The 22,867-nt window shown below is 43.8% G+C and overlaps 1 protein-coding gene across 9 annotated transcripts in view; it reads right to left on the bottom strand.

The window, feature by feature from the left end:
• The window catches only part of map4l (microtubule associated protein 4 like), a 51,917-nt gene that overhangs the window by 13,750 nt on the left and 15,300 nt on the right, over positions 1–22,867 (bottom strand). For 7 of the 9 annotated variants that reach the window (XM_071377209.1, XM_071377207.1, XM_071377210.1 and 4 more), the window contains exons 3-5: positions 22,016–22,135; positions 21,223–21,309; positions 16,407–17,708 (exon numbers count right to left, since the gene is read on the bottom strand). In XM_071377209.1, the coding sequence (XP_071233310.1) occupies positions 16,407–17,708; positions 21,223–21,309; positions 22,016–22,135 (1,509 nt within the window). Of the gene's footprint in view, positions 1–6,582; positions 7,887–16,406; positions 17,709–21,222; positions 21,310–22,015; positions 22,136–22,867 lie in introns of those variants that run through there. The other 2 variants (XM_071377205.1, XM_071377212.1) reach the window with 2 other exon arrangements.

Here is a 22,867-nt window from a genome sequence, read left to right as displayed (position 1 = left end):
TGAAGCTGGTTGAGAGAATGCCAAGAGTGTGCAAAGCTGTCATCAAGGCAAAGGGTGGCTACTTTGAAGAACCTCAAATATAAAAATATATTTTGATTTGTTTAATACTTTGGTTACTACATGATTCCTTATGTGTTATTTCATAGCTTTGATGTCTACACTATTATTCTACAATGTAGAAAATAGTAAAAATAAAGAAAAACCTTGGAATGAGTAGGTGTGACCAAACTTTTGACTGGTACTGTATATACACTACCGTTCAAAAGTTTGGGGTCACTTAGAAATTTCCTTGTGTTTGAAAGAAAAGCAAATGTTTTGTCCTTTAAAATAACATCAAATTGATCAGAAATACAGTGTAGACATTGTTAATGTTGTAAATGACTATTGTAGCTGGAAACGGCAGATTTTTTATGGAATATCTATATAGGCGTACAGAGGCTCATTATTAGCAACCATCACTCCTGTGTTCCAATGGCACATTGTGTTAGCTAATCCAAGTTAATCATTTTAAAAGGCTAATTGATCATTAGAAAACCCTTTTGCAATTATGTTAGCACAGCTGAAAACTGTCGTCCTAATTAAAGAAGCAATAAAACTGACCTTATTTAGACTAGTTGAGTATCTGGGGCATCAGCATTTGTAGGTTCGATTACAGGCTCAAAATGGCCATACACAAAGAACTTTCTTCTGAAACTCCTGTCTATTCTCATCAGTCTATTCTTGAAGGCTATTCCATGCGAGAAATTGCCAAGAAACTGAAGATCTCGTACAACGTTGTGTACTACTCCCTTCACAGAACAGCGCAAACTGTCTCTAACCAGAAAAGAAAGAGGAGTGGGAGGCCCTGGTGCACAACTGAGCAAGAGGACAAGTACATTAGAGTGTTTAATTTGAGAAACAGATGCCTCACAAGTCCTCAACTGGCAGCTTCCTTAAATAGTACCCGCAAAACACCCGTCTCAACGTCAACAGTGAAGAGGCAACTCCGGGATGCTGACCTCCGGGATGCTTTGTGCATGGGGGCACTGTCATGCTGAAACAGTAAAGGGCCTTTTTCCAAACTATTGCCACAAAATTGAAAGCACAGAATCGTTTAGAATGTGCACAGAATCGTCTAGAATGTCATTGTACGCTGTAGCATTAAGATTTCCCTTCACTGGAACTAAGTGGCCTAGCCCGAACCATGAAAAACCGGCCAAGACCATTATTCCTGTTCCACCAAACTTTACAGTTGGCACTATGCATTGGGGCTGGTAGCGTTCTCCTGGCATCCGCCAATCCCAGATTCATCCGTCGGACTGCCAGATGGTGAAGCGTGATTCTTCACTCCAGAGAACAAGCTTCCACTGCTCCAGAGTCCAATGGCGGTGAGCTTCGCACCTCTCCAGCCAACGCTTGGCATTGATCTTAGTCTTGACAAACCGTTCTTGTGCTGATGCTGCTTCCAGAAGCAGTTTGGAACTCTGTAGTGAGTGTTGCCGACGAGGACAGACTATTTTTACGCTGTACGACTTTCAGCACTCGGCAGTCCCGTTCTGTGAGCCAACTGACTTATTGGGAAGGTGGCATCCTATGATGGTGCCATGTTGAAAGTGACTGATCTCTTCAGTAAGGCCATTCTACTGACAATGTTTGTATATGGAGATTGCATGACTGTGTGCTCAATTTTATACACCTGTCAGCAATGGGTGTGGCTGAAATAGCCGAATCCACAAATTTTAAGAGGTGTCCACATACTTCTGCATATATATATACATATATTTTTTACTACAAACTTCAGGGGACCAAAAGAGATCACTGCCTGTTGCTGACCTGTGCTATAGACTAATATAGAGCTGTTCTGTATGCCTGGCCAGTGGTGTAAACATAGACTATAGACTAATATAGAGCTGTTCTATATGCCTGGCCAGTGGTGTAAACATACACTATAGACTAATATAGAGCTGTTCTGTGTGCGTGGCCAGTGGTGTAAACATACACTATAGACTCTAATATAGAGCTGTTTTATATGCCTGGCCAGTGGTGTAAACATAGACTATAGACTCTAATATAGAGCTGTTCTATATGCCTGGCCAGTGGTGTAAACATACACTATAGACTAATATAGAGCTGTTCTGTATGCCTGGCCAGTGGTGTAAACATACACTATAGACACTATAGACTCTAATATAGAGCTGTTCTATATGACTGGCCAGTGGTGTAAACATACACTATAGACTAATATAGAGCTGTTCTATATGCCTGGCCAGTGGTGTAAACATACACTATAGACTAATATAGAGCTGTTCTATATGCCTGGCCAGTGGTGTAAACATACACTATAGACACTATAGACTCTAATATAGAGCTGTTCTATATGCCTGGCCAGTGGTGTAAACATACACTATAGACTCTAATATAGAGCTGTTCTGTATGCCTGGCCAGTGGTGTAAACATACACTATAGACTAATATAGAGCTGTTCTATATGCCTGGCCAGTGGTGTAAACATACACTATAGACTCTAATATAGACTAATATAGAGCTGTTCTATATGCCTGGCCAGTGGTGTAAACATACACTATAGACTAATATAGACTAATATAGAGCTGTTCTATATGCCTGGCCAGTGGTGTAAACATACACTATAGACTAATATAGACTAATATATAGCTGTTCTATATGCCTGGCCAGTGGTGTAAACATAAACTATAGACTCTAATATAGAGCTGTTCTATATGCCTGGCCAGTGGTGTAAACATAGACTATAGACTAATATAGAGCTGTTCTATATGCCTGGCCAGTGGTGTAAACATACACTATAGACTCTAATATAGACTAATATAGAGCTGTTCTATATGCCTGGCCAGTGGTGTAAACATACACTATAGACTAATATAGACTAATATAGAGCTGTTCTATATGCCTGGCCAGTGGTGTAAACATACACTATAGACACTATAGACTAATATAGAGCTGTTCTATATGCCTGGCCAGTGGTGTAAACATACACTATAGACACTATAGACTAATATAGAGCTGTTATGTATGCCTGGCCAGTAGTGTAAACATACACTATAGACACTATAGACTAATATAGAGCTGTTATGTATGCCTGGCCAGTAGTGTAAACACATTGTCACATAGAGCATGACTAACACACAGGGACATGATGGTGCTCATGACATTTTACTGCAGGCGACCAGCATTACACACCAGACTCACGCACACATATACACGCATACACATGCATGCACACACCCACCCCCACACACATACAAACACATGCACACACACACACTACTGTATATGAAGTGATGATGCATATAGCTCATTTGCTAGAATTAGTAAATGTGTGCATATTATACAGGATGTCTTTGAAATGACCTTGCATTATATAAAAACACACAGCCACATAAGCAGAGGGATTATTTTCCCCATGACTTTCATCCATGAGGTAGAAATGACCCTTGTTACAGCAGGAGGATGCTGCCAGCTATTTCTGCTTGCTCCCTACTGTCGCTAGTTGAAGGATGCAGATGTATCATTGTCATGATGGTGTCTTTGTGAGATATTATAGCGATAGGCTAGCTGAAGGTGAAAGAGAGCTCTAATACTGTGTGTACAAAACATTAAGAACATCTTCCTAATATCGAGTTGCTTTTGCCCTCAGAACAGTCTCAAGTTGTCAGGTTATGGACTCTACAAGGTGTCGAAAGGTTTCCACAGGGATGCTGGCTCATGTTGACTTCAATGCTTCCCACAGTTGTGTCAAGTTGACTGGATATTCTTTGGGTGGTGGACCATTCTTGATACACATTGGAAACTGTTGAGCGTGAAAAACTCAGCAGTGTTGCAGTTTCGGACACAAACGGGTGCGCCTGGCACCTACTAACATACCCCGTTCAAAGGCACTTCAATATTTTGTCTTGCCCATTCACCCTCTGAATGGCACACATACACAATCCATGTCTCAATTGTCTCAAGGCTTAAAAATCTCCTCCCCTTCATCTACACTGGTTGAAGTGGATTTAACAAGTGACATCAATAAGAGATCACAGCTTTCACCTGGATTCACCTGGTCAGTCAGTCTATGTCATGGAAAGAGCATATGTTCCTAATGTTTTGTACACTCAGTATATAGTGCAAGCAAAATGGCCTCAGGCTCCAGACTGCCTGCTTGTCTAGTGTTATTGAATCTAAGTGTATATATGAAAAACACAGAGTAGTCATGCAATTTGAAAGCATTCCCAAGAGTCCCCAGTCCCCACATGGTGCCACCAGAAATGACTACTTTCTGTTTAAATGGATACCCAGAATCAATTTCAAATCCATCACACACCCTTCCTTTAGTGCTAGCCACTTGTTGGAGTGCCACTTGATGTGATGTATCACTGAACAACAGTCATCTGAAGAGATGGGAGTTTGAGATGGTAAATTAACCTCAGCATTTCAATAGACATTCATATTCAGAGGAACTTGACACACATACTATTAATTCTGTATAAAACCCCAGACCTCCTCAACGATGGTATTCTGGTGCCTGTGACATTTTGTCAGAGCAAAATGTTGATGGAGGGGAGACACAACAATGGATGTACACATTTCCTTTCAATTATTCTTTCTGAATTGTAAACCCTCCTGCTCCCTTAAAACCCTAAATTGTTTTAGAAGCACATCATCCTTGTACAAATATACCAAAAATCAGAACTTCTAGTTGTTGTTGTTTTTTTACATCCATTCTTCTTTTGGCTACTTCCATTATCTCTCTCAGCACTCCATCATAGTTAAAACAAACAGCCAGCCCAGACGAATACCACTGCCCACTGATCTATCTGGTCAGGCATCACAAATAAACTCCCAAATCTATGTACTTAAATCAGCGTACACCATTATATACAGTGAGGGAAAAAAGTATTTGATCCCCTGCTGATTTTGTACGTTTGCCCACTGACAAAGAAATGATCAGTCTATAATTTTAATGGTAGGTTTATTTGAACAGTGAGAGACAGAATAACAACAAAAATATCCAGAAAAACGCATGTCAAAAATGTTATAAATTGATTTGCATTTTAATGAGGGAAATAAGTATTTGACCCCCTCTCAATCAGAAAGATTTCTGGCTCCCAGGTGTCTTTCATACAGGTAACGTGCTGAGATTAGGAGCACACTCTTATCTCAGTTTCTTACCTGTATAAAAGACACCTGTCCACAGAAGCAATCAATCAATCAGATTCCAAACTCTCCACCATGGCCAAGACCAAAGAGCTCTCCAAGGATGTCAGGGACAAGATTGTAGATCTACACAAGGCTGGAATGGGCTACAAGACCATTGCCAAGCAGCTTGGTGAGAAGGTGACAACAGTTGGTGCGATTATTCGCAAATGGAAGAAACACAAAACAACTGTCAAACTCCCTTGGCCTAGGGCTCCATGCAAGATCTCACCTCGTGGAGTTGCAATGATCATGAGAATGGTGAGGAATCTGCCCAGAACTAAACAGGAGGATCTTGTCAATGATCTCAAGGCAGCTGGGACCATAGTCACCAAGAAAACAATTGGTAACACACTACGCCGTGAAGGACTGAAATCCTGCAGCGCCCGCAAGGTCCCCCTGCTCAAGAAAGCTCATATACATACCCGTCTGAAGTTTGCCAATGAACATCTGAATGATTCAGAGGACAACTGGGTGAACGTGTTGTGGTCAGACGAGACCAAAGTGGAGTTCTTTGGCATCAACTCAACTTGCCGTGTTTGGAGGAGGAGGAATGCTGCCTATGACCCCAAGAAACCATCCCCACCGTCAAACATGGAGGTGGAAACATTATGCTTTGGGGGTGTTTTTCTGCTAAGGGGACAGGACAACTTCACCGCATCAAAGGGACGATGGACGGGGCCATGTACCGTCAAATCTTGGGTGAAAACCTCCATCCCTCAGCCAGGGCATTGAAAATGGGTCGTGGATGGGTATTCCAGCATGACAATGACCCAAAACACACGGCCAAGGCAACAAAGGAGTGGCTCAAGAAAAAGCACATTAAGGTCCTGGAGTGGCCTAGCCAGTCTCCAGACCTTAATCCCATAGAAAATCTGTGGAGGGAGCTGAAGGTTCGAGTTGCCAAACGTCAGCCTCGAAATCTTAATGACTTGAAGAAGATCTGCAAAGAGGAGTGGGACAAAATCCCTCCTGAGATGTGTGCAAACCTGGTGGCCAACTACAAGAAACATCTGACCTCTGTGATTGCCAACAAGGGTTTTGCCACCAAGTACTAAGTCATGTTTTGCAGAGGGGTCAAATACTTATTTCCCTCATTAAAATGCAAATCAATTTATAAAATTTTTGACATGCGTTTTTCTGGATTTTTTTGTTGATATTCTGTCTCTCACTGTTCAAATAAACATACCATTAAAATTACAGACTGATCATTTCATTGTCAGTGGGCAAACGAACAAAATCAGCAGGGGATCAAATACTTTTTTCCCTCACTGTACATAACCAATGAGAGATAGAGGAACCAGGTCTAAGGTGTATATGAGCAACATGTTATAACAGAGCTAGTCCAAACACCAAGAGGAATAGGCCTCAAATCATATCAGTCACCTACCCTCAATGGAGCTTTTGGTATTGATGCTGTTGAAGGTTTTTCCAGTGAGGGGAACCGGCAGTAGAACACTCTCACTCTGGCTCTGTGACATCCCATTACCAGTACCTTTCCTGGGGGGAGGGGAGTTGGGGGCCCTGACAGGGCTCAGTGGGGACAGAGGAGAGAGTGTGGGCGACACAGTCTTTCTCTCCTCCCCCACTGTCAGAGAGCGTTGCACAGCCGAGTGTGGAGACTTGGACCCCATAATGTTACTTCCAGGCGAGGGCAGGTCCACTAGTCCGCCAGGCTGCACTGGGTACTGGGAGAAGTCAAAGCTACCCGGCACAGACAGGTGGGAGCAGTCAGAAATGGCGCGCCTCACGGCTTTGTGTTGCTGCTCGGTCCCTCCTCCTCGAGGTAAAGTAGGCTCCGTGTCCTCATCACTGTCTTCAGAGAAGTTAGAGTAGTTGTCGTTGACAACACCAATGACACAGTAGTTGTCTGCAGGTGCAGGTGCAGAAGTCTGAACAGCAGGCTTAAGGCCTGTGTGGGGTGGCCCAGAGAAGGAGGGATTCCATACACAGTTGTCCACCTTTTGTGTGTTGGGGAACGGTGAGGCGTCATGCTGCACAGCAGGTGACACCCGCAGGGCTGCAGCTCCATTGGCCCTGTGTTCTTGTCCCGGGGTAGGGAAGAGTTTCCCAGGGCAGGCTGGAAAGGGCGAAGAGGAGACGGAATTTGTGGGGCTCTCCCAAGCACTGCCCAGACCCAAAGGTGCCCCGAGTCCAACACCCATCCTCCCTGGCACCTTGAGGTCAGACGACTCCACCTTGAACCCTGATCCAGATGAAGGTCCATCAAAGAGGCTTGACAGCTTGTCCTCGTCGGTTAGTCTGGGTGCCCCTGGGCTGCCCCCGAAACATTGTGGTCCCATCTGGTCCTGCTGCCGGTCCCAGCCCTGAGGGGCCTGCTGAGGAGGCGCCATAGAGACAGAGGGCACCTTGCCCAGCTCAGTATACTCACAGCGCTGTCCACCTCCACCACTCTGCTGCTGCTGATTGGAGAGAGAAGACATCCTCACCTCTCTCTCTCTTCTCTCCGCTGCTTCTAGAATATTCTAGATTCTTCTAGACAGCAAAATAAAGGAATCTTCCTTTGGCTGTAAGGAAGGTTGTTAATGTACTCTATCTGTGGTATTTGGTGTTTCTGTGAAGTACAGCCTATTTGTGTGCTGGTGTAGTAATTGTGTGTTTCTCTCTGTGTCTGTGCTCTGAACTGATCAGATGAAGCTGTGAGGCTGAACTGAATGCTGCTCCCTCTCCTCTCTCTCTCTCTCTCTCTCTCCCTCTCTCCATTTCTCCCCCTCTCTGACATCACAGCCCTAACAGAGCTTTGGTCACATGACTCCATGGAACATATCCCCATTCGCTAGAGCAGATTCTCAACTCATGCCTTCGAGCAGTAAGCTAAGTCACAAACACACAAACACACACACACACACACACACACAAACACACAAACGAACATCACTGACACACACACAAACTAATACACACACCCTCCCTTGGTGTCCTATAAACCACAGCTCTGACTCCTCATTGACAGGCAGCTTGGCATTACATTAGAAACACAGAAAAGAGAGAGAAAGAGAGCAGCTTTGGGGGATACAGGGCCAGTTTCCACTGCCATTCTACTTGAATGAATTTGTCTTCTCTATAACAGCATCCATTAGTGCTACACATCTCTTCCTGGTTCTGGTGGTATAAATTTGCTTTCAATGCTGTTCTGTCATCTCCAATTCTTCACTTAGTTCCATGCCCACTACTGTACCCACTGCCCCTCTCCTCCACCCTGCCTTCCTGCCCCCGTTAGGGGCCCTGGGTGTGCATCACTGCCCCTCTCCTCCACCCTGCCTCCCTGCCCCCGTTAGGGGCCCTGTGTGTGCATCACTGCCCCTCTCCTCCACCCTGCCTCCCTGCACCCGTTAGGGGCCCTGGGTGTGCATCTCTGCCCCTCTCCTCCACCCTGCCTTCCTGCCCCCGTTAGGGGCCCTGGGTGTGCATCTCTGCCCCTCTCCTCCACCCTGCCTTCCTGCCCCCGTTAGGGGCCCTGGGTGTGCATCACTGCCCCTCTCCTCCACCCTGCCTCCCTGCCCCCGTTAGGGGCCCTGGGTGTGCATCACTGCCCCTCTCCTCCACCCTGCCTCCCTGCCCCCGTTAGGGGCCCTGGGTGCTCATCTCTGGCTCATGGCCCCGCCTGGAGCATTTGACTCTTTTGTTTATTGTGTTTGTTGTTTGTGGACTTGGTTGTGGACACTGTGTTCCTTCTGTCTGCTGTTGCCACATGCTGTGGGCTACTCTGTTAGGACGGTATTGAACGACTGGCCTCGAAAAGAGTGTGCCGACCTTCTTCACACCAACACCCTGTCCAAACGTTCACTCTAACATCCCTGGTTCAGTCCTGTACTAGACCCCTCCCTCTTCGCAATTGTCCTGGATGGCAGGCAAAAATAATTCAATCTCTGATGACATCCCTCCCTTCCACCCCCCTGCCACCATCCCACCTCCAGCTGCATGAGGAAAAACGAATTCCATATAAATGATTGAAGGTGACTTAATCCCCCCCAAAACAGTCCACCATTTACTGTAGGAGGGGATAGTCAAAGAGGGAATGCATTGTTCAAGGAGTACAGTACAGTGGGGTTGATATGGGGAAAATGCTGAACATATTGGAATCACACAGGACATTGTCAACTTCTGAGATCATGTGCCGCTAGCATAAGCGATATTATATTTCAATAATATCACATTTGAATTCACACTGCAAAATCATGATGGCAATTGTTTGAGTTGATCACATAAGATACTAATGCACTGATGCAACACTCCTCAGATAAGTATACAAATGCACTATACTGAAGCCTCACTGGTCAACATATTTCCCAAACAGCAGTGTTTTCTACAGCCCTACACACAATATTAGGGAAAAGTTGGACAACACACTGCAACACGTCTGTCTATGACAACAGTCAGCCTCATTCCCAAATCAGAGCCCTTGTCTCTGTTCATTACATCACTCTAATGGTCCTGTTTCTCATGAATAGACATTGTTATGCAAGACCCATGTCCAACATATTCCTCTGTCTGTTTATGTTTACATCTCTTACAGAAAGATGACTCTAGCTTTAACTACACGTATAATCCACATTATTATTTATTTTATTTTATTTAACCTTTATTTAACTAGGCAAGTCTGAAACTCTTAAGGATCCGCCCCTTTTTTCAATTTTCGTCTAAAATGACATACCCAAATCTAACTGCCTGTAGCTCAGGACCTGAAGCAAGGATATGCATATTCTTGATACCATTTGAAAGGAAACACTTTGAAGTTTGTGGAAATGTGAAATTAATGTTGGAGAATATAACACATTAGATCTGGTAAAAGATAATACGAAGACAAAAACTAGTTTTTTGTATTTCTTTTGTAACATCATCTTTGAAATGCAAGATAAAGGCCATAATGTATTATCCCAGCCAACGCTCAATTTAGATTTTGGTCACTAGACGACAGCAGTGTATGTGCAAAGTTTTAGACTGATCCAATGAACCATTACATTTATGTTCAAAATGTTGAATCAAGACTGCCCAAATGTGCCTAATTGGTTTATTAATAACTTTTCATGGTCATAACTGTGCACTCTCCTCAAACAATAGCATGGTATTATTTCACTGTAATAGCTACTATAAATTGGACAGTGCAGTTAGATTAGCAAGAATGTAAGCTTTCTGCCAATATCAGATGTGTCTATGTCCTGGGAAATATTCTTGTTACTTACAACATCATGCTAATCACATTAGCGCACATTATCTCAACTGTCCTGAGGGTGGGACACCGAATAAATTCTTATTTATAATGACGGCCTACCCCCGCCAAACCCTAAACCATTAAACACAATCTTATATAATCGTCATGAAAAATACAGAGATCTGTACAAACAAACATTGCACAAATCATTTCAGTTCAAGGCCAAGTATGATGGTAAATATCTAACTGCAGAGAACCAAACATTCTCTTTTTTGGAAATAGATCCCCTCTCCACTCCAATTATAATAGATCCCCTCTCCACTCCAATTATAATAGATCCCCTCTCCACTCCAATTATAATAGATCCCCTCTCCACTCCAATTATAATAGATCCCCTCTCCACTCCAATTATAATAGATCCCCCTCTCCACTCCAATTATAATAGATCCCCCTCTCCACTCCAATTATAATAGATCCCCTCTCCACTCCAATTATAATAGATCCCCCTCTACACTCCAATTATAATAGATCCCCTCTCCACTCCAATTATAATAGATCCCCTCTCCACTCCAATTATAATAGATCCCCCTCTTCACTCCAATTATAATAGATCCCCTCTCCACTCCAATTATAATAGATCCCCCTCTACACTCCAATTATAATAGATCCCCTCTCCACTCCAATTATAATAGATCCCCCTCTCCACTCCAATTATAATAGATCCCCTCTCCACTCCAATTATAATAGATCCCCTCTCCACTCCAATTATAATAGATCCCCCTCTTCACTCCAATTATAATAGATCCCCTCTCCACTCCAATTATAATAGATCCCCCTCTACACTCCAATTATAATAGATCCCCTCTCCACTCCAATTATAATAGATCCCCCTCTACACTCCAATTATAATAGATCCCCTCTCCACTCCAATTATAATAGATCCCCCTCTACACTCCAATTATAATAGCCCCCGATGCCACTATGAAGCCATTTTCCATATGTTCCAGTGTACCAGTTCCAGTGTAATATGTCTGTATCCAGTGTGAGTGATATGTCTGTATCCAGTGTGAGTGATATTGTTAGTGATATGTCTGTGTTCATTGTGAGTGATATTGTTAGTGATATGTCTGTGTTCAGTGTGAGTGATATTGTTAGTGATATGTCTGTGTCCAGTGTGAGTGATAGTGTTAGTGATATGTCTGTGTCCAGTGTGAGTGATAGTGTTAGTGATATGTCTGTGTCCAGTGTGAGTGATAATGTTAGTGATACGTCTGTGTCCAGTGTGAGTGATAATGTTAGTGATATGTCTGTGTCCAGTGAATACCAGTATAACAACCAATTCTAATGAGCACAATCACCTCATACCATAACAGCCTTTGAGCAGAGAGGAAGTATGTCAGAGAATTCTATTTCTGGAATCCAACCTCCAGACTGTCACACCCCATTTTTTTCATCTCAGCAGTCCTGAGTTGTTCCATCTCCACGGAAACCGCCTCCCATATCCATGGCAACAAGCACCCAGTCAAAGAGAGGCTGCTATGACGTGGAAGTAGAGAGAAAAGGCAAAGGACGGATGGAGAGATGGAGAGGAGAAGGACTCCAAATAAACACAATAATAAAGAAGGGAAGAGGAGAAGTAGAGGTAGGGACATATAGAGAGAGTACTCCAAATGATGGAGAGAAAGGACAAAGGAAAAGACGGCAGGAGACTCATCTCACTACACTCATTCCTTCCCACATCTTCCTTGGTAGCTTACAATCCATCTTGTGGAATGGCAACAAAATCGGGTTAGATGAAGTCAAATAAAGTGTCACATCGAATGAAGTATCAGAGTCATGAATTCACACATCTGATGGTCCAGCGGACTGATTCGGATACACTAATTAAACAAAATCCAATCATTCTGCCAAATTATGCCCCTAAACGGAAACAGGGTAAAAAAAATGGATAGGCTTGAGACATGGAAAAAGACCACACTGGCTGAGTGGAGTTTAGTATTGGCTTTGTAGACATCATTTGCCTGGCTGAGAAATCAGAACACATAACCGTGAGGAAATGCAGTGAGCTGTCTTTCAATGAACTCGTGTAATAATCAATGAGCGTCACCAGAAATGTTATTATTGGAAGCTGCTTTTTCGAATCAAAATGATCAGAATTGTGAATATATTTGCAGTATGATATGTTTTGATCATAGTTATCAACCTTCGTTATTAGCTATCATAGTATAATTGATCTAGTTTCAACAACAAGAATGTTGCCCATATGGGCGTAGTGACCTAGTCAAATGTCTGAACCTTTTTTAAGACCAAAAGCTCATACAAATGGTTAGCATTTGAGATGACTACTATTGTTTTTCAAGTGTCCTCGTTTTGATCCTGCTATCATTCAATATTTATGTTCAGCTTCAGGCCTATTGTACTGACAACATGAAATCTTATTCTCAATCCAAGATCCAAGCACTTGTTTCCACAAGAGGAAAGTGATTACATTGATATTCTCTGGTTTGAAGCTTAAAATCAATTAAACGTTTTATTCAGGTTATCATAATGACAACTTATCTAGTTTTCATTATACTGAAAAGTTTTTTCGTTTTCATATTAGTGTGCTATTTTAGATAGCGAGTGGCTAAAAGTAGGACTGTGGTTCCCAGTGAGGCTGCCTCAAGCAGAATCTTCACAGGTGTGTTCTCGCTTTATCATTCTGTAATATTCATGAGGTATCTTCAGCCAGCTAGACCACATTCACATTCACAGCTACAGATACAACTTTGATATAACCACCAGTCATTTATTGAACCACCAGATGATGGCCCCATTGGTCAATTAAAGGTGAATTATGCAGAAATCGCTCTCCCATTTCCGGGTTCCTAAAATGTCAGTTTTTGTGACAAAACAAGCAAGTATAGTGTGTGGAATCATTGTACCATCTAAACCGCTGTGAAATACATTTTCCATAACCAAAAACATTGTATTTTCAGTTGTTTGAAGCTGGAGTACAAAACTGAAAGTAAAAGACGCAAAAACTAAACTTAAGAGCGGGAAGCATAGAAATAGTGCACATAGAACAACTCTATCTCTTCTTAGACTAGCTTTCAATGAAAATGACAGATCTATATCTCACATTTCTATGTGAATTTGGTCAGGTCTCCCAAAAAGTTGCATATTGCAGCTTTAATAAATCATGAAAAATAGCAGGGATTTTCAATCTTATAAACAACACTAAAATAGCACCTGTCCTTTTACTTGGCTTCAACATATATGGTCCAGTGTGATGATATTCACTGTGAAACACAGAATTGCACTTAAAACCGACAGCATGATGATGACGTATTTACTGAAAGGTACCTACGACGTAAAAACAGAAAGACTGCACAGCACTGCCCGTCTCAATCAGTACCATAGTGGCGACTGTGGTAGCTATATGCTTTGCCAGGCTGGGCATGCTCTTTTGGATGGTCTCTTTGTTTAGCTGGTGGCAGGATGGTCTGTGCTCGGCTGACCAGAATAATGACTATGCAGCAGGGCCGAGCAGTACCAGTACACAGACCTTTGGTGGAGTGCTGTGACAACCCTGACTGCAGTACCGCGCCGCACAGCCACTGAGCGCCTGCCTTCCTCTGCCTACTGCACACACCCTGATCACCGGCTATAAAAAGACAGGTTGTGTGCTTTACGTAACTGCAAAAAAAGTCCCAGCCATCAATATTGCATTAGGGAGAGGAGGGTGGAGAGGGAGGGAGGGGGGTGGAGGGAGGAAGGGAGGGAGGAAGGGCTGGAGGGAGAAAGAGAGTTGGGAAGGGCGTAGGAGAGGGGGTAGGGAGAGAGAGGAGAGAGAAAGAGTAAGAGAAAGAGAGAGAGGAGAGAGAAGAGTCAGAGAGATAGGAGAGAGAAAGAGTAAGAGAAAGAGAGGAGAGAAAAGAGAGACAAAGGGAGAGAGGAGAGAGAAAGAAAGATGAGAGAGAGAGGAGAGAGAAAGATGAGAGAGGAGAGAGAAAGAGAGAGAAGAAAGACAAAGAGAGAGAGAGGGGAGAGAAAGAGGGAGAGAGATGAGAGAGAAAGAGAGAGAGGAAAGAGAAAGAGGGAGAGAGATGAGAGAGAAAGAGAGAGAGGAGAGAGAAAGAGGGAGAGTAAGAGAAAGAGAGGAAGAGAGGAGAGAGAAAGAGAGAGGAGACAAAGAGAGAGGAGAGAGAAAGAGAGAGAGGAGAGAGAAAGAGAGAGGAGAGAGAGAGAGATGAGAGAGAAAGAGAAAGAGAGGAGAGAGAAAGAAAGAGGAGAGAGAAAGAAAGAGGAGAGAGAAAGATAGAGAAGAGAGAGAAAGAGAGAGGAGAGAGAAAGATAGAGAAGAGAGAGAAAGAGAGAGAGGAGAAAGAAAGATAGAGAAGAGAGAGAAAGAGGGAGAGAGGAGAGAGAAAGGCAACAAAACAGAGAGGCTGCTAGGGGGAGAGAGCGAGGGGGGGAGAGAAAAACAAAGGCGGTGATTGAAGGAGGAGGATGTGGGGTGAGAATACAAAGAGGCCAGCAGAGGCCAGTCCCTCTGTCCCTCCACACACCAACCCGCCTACCTGGTCATCTGTAAATTACCCATTAACAGACTGCTGAATGGGATGAATGGGTTGAGTAAGGGAATGTGAGGGTTGCAGACAGACAAGCAGTATGCTACTGACTTCCACCATTTGTCAACCAAAAACACCTGTGTCATCCAGGAAGGAGGAACAGCGTTCCTACAACAACCTTACACACTGCCCGTCTGGCAATTTAGGAAAGTGACAACCTAGCAGTCCTTGGAATCTCCAACCAAGAAAACAAAATGAGAAGGACCAACACAGGACAGTCTCTGAACTACGGCAAACTTACTCTCAACCGAATGAGCAAACTTTCCTGACATGGAATATATCAAACCAAATGTGAGACAGGCAAAGTACAAGAAATGTTGAAAAGAACAAAAACCTGTGGCAGACATGTGTAGTAAATAGGAAAGAAATAAACACTGGGTTTCCCTTCATATTATTCCACTGATGAGAAACATTGAAATATTCTCAAAGGCAACAATGGGAATGTAACTCACCTATTTAGCATCATCATCAGAGCCATCATCAGGAGATACAGATACAGGGGGAGAGAAAAGACAAAACATAGCTTTCAGTGATTTCAGTTCACTTACATGATAACTTCCACATCAAGCAATTCACAATTTGAGTGAAAATCTGTTTTAATATCTCCAATCAAAAACTGCATGAAAGTAAAATGTGTATTTTTTTAAATGGTCAAATGACATATCTTAGAATTCTAGCTGGGAACATTTTGAGACATTCAAACTGGTTCTGAAAGTGAATTCACACACACAAGTAGAAAGAGAATGTGAAAGAAAAGCTGTTAGTGACTCCTCAGTCAGTTTAGGCTATTTGAGGAACAAAATCATCATTTAGTCAAGGGGAAAGCAGTCTCTTGAGAGAAAGAGAGAGATTCACACTGCAAACCAACATCCCTTTGATTAGTGAAGAAAGGTTCACTCAATGTCAAAGAGTTAGGGTATAGAATTACTCGTTGCAATTTAGGATAGCGGCAATCAGGGGGGAGAAAGCTAGCTATTTCTATCCCAAGGAGAACGGATTCACTCGAGAGTCACACAGAGAGTAATCTACAGAGATAGTAGAGTCATTAGTATATGATTACAGTGTTAGAAAGGAGAGAGATAGGAGGTAAAAACGAGCTGGTGACATGATCAGGTAGGTAGACAGACACATAGCAATGAATATGCTATTATAATCATCATCATCATCATCATCATCATCATCATCATCATCAACAGTACAGTACTACAGAGACAGGCCAGAGTATCAGTTAGGTAAGAGGGACCCAAGGCCCAGTCAGACACAGTCAGGTTAAAGAGCAGTGTAATTAGTTAGCATGTTATTACCAGTGCTAATAAACACATAATGGCCGAGCAACAGCAGGCCCAGTCCACAGAGAGAACCATGCACTATAAATGTCATCATTCACCCCCATACTGATAGATATGTCCCCTCTTCAGTGTCACCAACCTTCCAGCAGGGGGGGCTCTGGCAGCGGTGGCTCCTGGTGCTCTGTGAGTGGCAGTGTAGTGGGGATAAAGGGCGGGGCTGCAGGGTTGAGGCCTGAGCCCACTGCAGGGCGGGGACTGGGAGTGTCGTGACCAGGCTGGGAGGAGTGGCTAAACAGTGGAGGAGGAGTGGTCTGGAAAGAGGAGGAGGTGGTGGTGTTTGGAGGAGGGACCTGGGGTGTGGTGGTCTGGGACTGGGGCTGTGAAGCAGGAGTGCTGGCTTGGGGGGTCTGCAGGGCAGAGTCAAGGAAGAGGAAGGTCTTCGAGACCTGGGGGCTGAGAGCCGGGGAGCTCTGAGGGCCCAGCTGCTTCTGGTCAGAAGTAGACGACATGACCTCAGGACGACCATGATCAGAAGAGGCTTTGTCAGTGAAAGACAGAGCCGCCTCATCCTTCTTGGGAGGTAGGACATCTTTAGTGGCTAAGGGAGGGGGCATTTTAAAGTCATCAATACACATGGGTTCATAATGGAGGGCAGAGGCAGTGTTTTTAACAGGAGTCTCAGCCTCCCAGTCCATGTTTACCTTGGCAGGGGAAGGTTGCTCAAACATGTTTAGGTTACTAGTAAAAGTGTCTGTAAGGGCAGGGTCTGTGGTGAGGATGTGACTGGGTTTGGGGTTCTCAGTGAGGGGTGGGGCAGTGGGGGTGTGAGAGGGTTTGGTGTCCTCTATAAAACTGCTAAAGGGGTTAGTCTGGGGGCCGGCTACGGGGGAGGAGATGTTCTCCAGGGTTGAACTTAAGGGACCAGAGGCATTTACCATTGCAGACTCCAGGGCCACCGACGCTTGTGTGGAATGAGGTGTCGTTGGCTCCTGGGGTGTTGGCCCCCACTCCTCTGGGAGCTTCATCCTGCTCTTATTCTTCCTGCCCCTTACCCTACCCCCACCCCTCCCTCGGATCTCACACTCCCAGCTCTCCTCCTTGCTCGGGGAGGATGGGCTCAGAGGGCCGTCTGAGGCTCCGCTCTCTGTCTCGCCCTCCTCCTCCTTTGCATCCGGAGCCTCCTGCCTGTCCAAGAAGTCATACACCTCCTTCCTGGACCTCCTTTTCTTCTTCTTCCTCTTCTGCTGCTTGCTGCTACTGTTGACCCCTTCGCTCCCCATCTCGTCCCCAGAGCCGGTCTCCTGGCTGTGGGAGCCGTGGGGGCTGAGGGGGTCGGAGTAGGGGCTCTCCTCCACTGAGTTGCTGGAGGAGAGGGGGAGACCCTCTGAGGCTTGCAGCCTGGACTCACCACCTGCCCAGGAGTTTGGGTTTGTCCAAACTTCTTGATGAGCAGAGAGGAGGAAGGAATGTCACTACCCATAGTAAAGACCATAGTAAAGACCAATAACCAATTGCCAATCCTCTCCATTCATTGCTATGTGTAAAATCAGGGTATATCTTATCTGCTCTAAGAAATTCCGACCAAAATGTATGAAACTCAACCACTGAGTAAAAAATTATCTTTTTAAACTACAAATAAAAATGATTCTATCAATTGTGTGAAATAGAATTGTGCCTTGAGTTTTGAACTGATGTAAGTTAAGTCATACTGACACGACCTCCACTATAATTTATTTACGGCCTGGCCAGTAGGTTTATAGATGTGAATTTTAGGCTTATGGATTACATGTTAGTCTTAAGAAGGACAGTTTTTTTGTGTGCACTGCTCCGAGCTTGCAGCTGATTGGGTGTGATTCTTCCTGCCGGGGCGGGGCAGGGGGAGAATGGAGATTGTACTGAGACTGAGCAGTGTGATGTTTACTGTACACTCGACAGCACATCGCATGAGCGGATGAGCAAATTAATTCATGTACAAGGAACAGGCAGACTGCATAACAACAACAGAGGCAGGTCACATAGACAAACACAGACAAACAATGAATCAAGAGGAAGGGGTCATGTGACATGGGGTACCCAGTACAAACAAATACTGAGGAGGACAGTGTTAGAAGTAGACAATATTTACATAAAATCATAAATATATGAATAACTGAAAGATACGGTACACAAATAAACAACATACTGCACATGCCCTTTTTTATGTTGTAATAAAGACATAACAAGGACAAAACCTCTCTGCGTCCATGTGTCTTAGTTAATACTGACGGGTAGTACCATTCCAATACTTAACACGGCAGGGCAGAGAAATGAAAAATAATGAAAAGCTCCTCTCTCCTCTCTCACCCCAATCGTTAATGATAATGTATTTTTCTTCCAAATAGTGTATCGCTGCCCTCTTCTCTAATTGATTGATGTGCTATTTTCCTTAATGTCCTTCCTTCATTGATTATGTGTCTATGTTAAACAACATGTGCAGGAGATCCGATTATCATTATCATCTATGTTTCATGCAATATTGGTATTTAAAAAGTGAAGTGCATCTTAATCCAAAGCCTCAGTTTGGCCTCCTGACAGAAGGCACATTACTTCTAGTCTATGTGGCTGCCTCCCTCAGAAAGCAATGTCAAAGGTGGGTATGGAGCTCAAAATGAATATTTAAAGATACATATTTTATATATGTATCTTATTATATATATGAATCCATATTTTATATATGTATCCAAATATAACGGAGCACTTCAATGAGGACTTTGATGCGGGGGGGAGGGGGGGGTTGTCTAAGGATTTCTTTTTCTTTTTCTAATAAATAAGGTTAGGAATCCTCACATAATTATTATTGCTTCTCAAACAAATGTTATAAAGTTACAGTAAGATCTGAGAACAAACTAAAGAGTTGTGTGATTTGAACCTTATAATTCATGCCGGAGCAGCAGTGGATTTCTGCTCTGAAGGCCGCTACACGAAAATAACCCTTATGTAAGTAACAACTAATACCACTAGCTGGCTATTAACTACAAGTTCTGCATTAGTTTGTAAAAAAAACAGTGGTAATATATCTAACACGTTCCCTTTGGATGACTAAGGTGCTGGCACTTTGAGGAACCCTCTAAAGAAGTGACGGTTATAGTTTACCCTGTTCATGGTCACATTTGAGCTCATCATCAAAACCTATTGGATTTCCTGACATTTGATACTGTGTTTTACTGTAACTGGTGACTGGACCTCTGGACATCCCACCCAGGCCCCCAGTTGAACTGCTCTGTGTGAGACAACCTCTTACCTGTGGCCCAGGGCAGAGGGGTAGGGAGCCTGGAACTGCTTGGGTTTAAAGGGGGCCTGGAACTGCTTGGGTTTAAAGGGGGCCTGGAACTGCTTGGGTTTAAAGGGGACCTGGAACTGCTTGGGTTTAAAGTGGGCCTGGAACTGCTTGGGTTTAAAGGGGACCTGGAACTGCTTGGGTTTAAAGTGGGCCTGGAACTGCTTGGGTTTAAAGGGGGCCTGGGACTGCTTGGGTTTAAAGGGGGCCTGGAACTGCTTGGGTTTAAAGGGGGCCTGGGACTGCTTGGGTTTAAAGGGGGCCTGGGACTGCTTGGGTTTAAAGGGGGCCTGGGACTGCTTGGGTTTAAAGGGGGCCTGGGACTGCTTGGGTTTAAAGGGGGCCTGGGACTGCTTGGGTTTAAAGGGGGCCTGGGACTGCTTGGGTTTAAAGGGGGCCTGGGACTGCTTGGGTTTAAAGGGGGCCTGGGACTGCTTGGGTTTAAAGGTGGCCTGGGACTGCTTGGGTTTAAAGGGGGCCTGGGACTGCTTGGGGGGCTCAGAGGCACACAGAGGAGAGGCCTTCTGAGGGTTGCCCATAAAAGGCATGCCTGACTGGAATGGAGCCATGCCCCCCACACCTCTTGAACCCATGTTCATGTTCATGCTCATGTTCATGTTCATATTCATGTTCATGCTCATGTTCATGTTCATGCTCATGTTCATGTTCATATTCATGTTCATGTTCATATTCATTTTCATATTCATATCCATGTTCATGTTCATGTTCATATTCATGCTCATGTTCATGTTCATGTTCATGTTCATGTTCATATTCATGTTCATGTTCATGTTCATGTTCATGTTCATGCTCATGTTCATGCTCATCATCCCTGGCTGGGAGAAACCTGGGAGTGGAATTAAGACAAACAGGTTAATACTATTCTATTATGTGTTATAAATACTCTATAATACAGGTTCTCACTACTATATTGTGCTATAATACACAGTGATAAGCACTACGTGTAAGGCTGGCACAATTACCGTATAACCATGTAATCGACGGTTAGCATATGGGTGAAGACCGTCGTGAAAATAAAGACCGTCATAACCTAACATAACTTAGTCATCCAAAGGGAAAGTTTGAGATATATTGCCACTGGTTCCCTGAGGGGGAGGACCAACAGCTGACTGAAGACGGGACGGTCGGGCATTCGTGCGGTTGAGTCCGTTTCTTCCATAACATGGACTGTTAACGTGATGAAACTTTGTTGCGCCTTGCTGAAACAAGCAAACTTGAGTCTAGAAACATGCCTATTTTCCTTGAAAGTAGGCATACGTAATGTCACGATTCCAAAGCTATATGATATTACAAAAATGTGTAATGTTGTACTTCTTTTTCAAGGGATTCATGCTAATGTTGGGTTTTTGAGCTAGCACCCAATTGACTCCAATTCACTTCTTGAAGGAGTGCACCGCACGGCCCATTGATAGGCAACGTACACAATGGCCGTAAATACGATTCCAATTTCAATGTGCGTCAAAAAATAAATGTATTTTTCTTTCTATTTGAAAGGTTATTTCGGTGACCGCGGTCATTTGGCTCTGGCCAAATACCGTCATTCATAATTACATGACCGTCACAACCCTAACTACATGCTGGTGTTACATAAACACTTTACAGTATTATTAAGCAGTACCCATGAGAGAGTCTGGCATGTTGCTGTCCTTCATTCCTTTGTTCTGGTTCCCCTCACCAGGCATTCCCATCATACTAGACACTGGGCCTAGAGAGAGAGAGAGAGAGAGAGAGAGAGAGAGAGAGAGAGAGAGAGAGAGAGAGAGAGAGAGAGAGAGAGAGAGAGAGAGAGAGAGAGAGAGAGAGAGAGAGAGAGAGAGAGAGAGAGAGAGAGAGAGAGAGAGAGAGAGAGAGAGAGAGAGAGAGAGAGAGAGAGAGAGAGAGAGAGAGAGAGAGAGAGAGAGAGAGAGAGAGAGATCAGATGTCAGTTACCAATACCAGATTAGTACACCACAGACACAAATCACAGACTAAGCCCCCCAAAAGAGATAGCAATATCATTCACAATCACACAACTCATAGTTAGCTATGAAATATTAATGTCCAGATGGTCAGAGAAAACAGCAACAAGGAGACAACAACAACAGCCTTACTTAGACGCAGGCACACGTTTAACTAGGTGTTCTTCAATACTGTACTGCCCAATTTACATTCCTAAGAGTGCCCAGGCTGTGCCAGGGATACTTGGCAGGCAGCTCTCGGTAACCAGACAGCTTAATATGCCACAGAGGGATCTTTAGCATCTTAGGCTATTGATGATAGGGATCAAAAAAGACTATGACAGTAAAATAGAATCAAATATAGAAACCATGGAAACCTGTCCTTTCACAAAATGCCTTTTCACAGGGCATGCCTTATCACTTGAGCATACATAAGACACTAGAGGAATTCAAACCGGGGGAAAGAAGCTTCACCTGAAAGGTAGTCAGCATTGAAGGCAGACTGTTGCCCAGTTGGACAGGGACGCTTCTCTCCCATTGGTTCCTGCCGCTGCATCCCAGTCCCCATCTGTCCTCCTGGCATCATACTGGAGCCTGCAACGAAGAGGCAAAGAACAGAACATCAACATCAGGATTGAAAATCAAGTGTTAGAAATAGGACCAAGTGACTAAGTCATGTGACCAATGTTCCCTCAAAAAAAAATCAGTACTGAGCAAATTTCAAGTCTGCTGAGCGCTAACTTGAACATTGTGATAATTCTGTGCAACAAGCGAGCGTTTATTGTGAACACTGAGGCTGTGTCTGCTTTAAGTTACAGTTTCAGACAGTGGTCAATGGGCTACTGTGGCTATTTGATCATAATGTAGGCCTACCAGAGTGGCATAACGTCAAAAACAATGGAGAAAATGCATCCCACAACATTTTAACATGGAAATAGCTGTTCTTTCATTCTGCCTACAGTAGCAGCCAATGTGTTGTGTTCAATGTAGGCCTACATTCTATGAGACTTTTGAAAAAAACTTGCAGGGCTTGACATTAACCTGCTTATCCACTTGTCCTTCAGACAAGGAGGTGATTGAAAATGTTGTTGTGTTGTTTGATGCAAGAAACCACTTTATAAAATACATTCATTATTATTTCCATACCATTATTACAGAGAATCAGACAGTATGCTACCCTCTGCCTATTGGCTACTTAGCTTATTCAAGCCTGTCTCAAAATATAACACTGTCCCTTAAAGACAAAAAAAAAGCTCTTTTCCTGACTCACTTTCAAAAATGTCTAGAAATGTACACATTTTATTCTCTTTCAAGCAGCAATCACTC

This window comes from Salvelinus alpinus, chromosome 30 (genome assembly GCF_045679555.1).
Source record: "Salvelinus alpinus chromosome 30, SLU_Salpinus.1, whole genome shotgun sequence".
NCBI lineage: Eukaryota > Metazoa > Chordata > Actinopteri > Salmoniformes > Salmonidae > Salvelinus > Salvelinus alpinus.
This window is presented reverse-complemented; position numbering and strand designations above follow the sequence as displayed.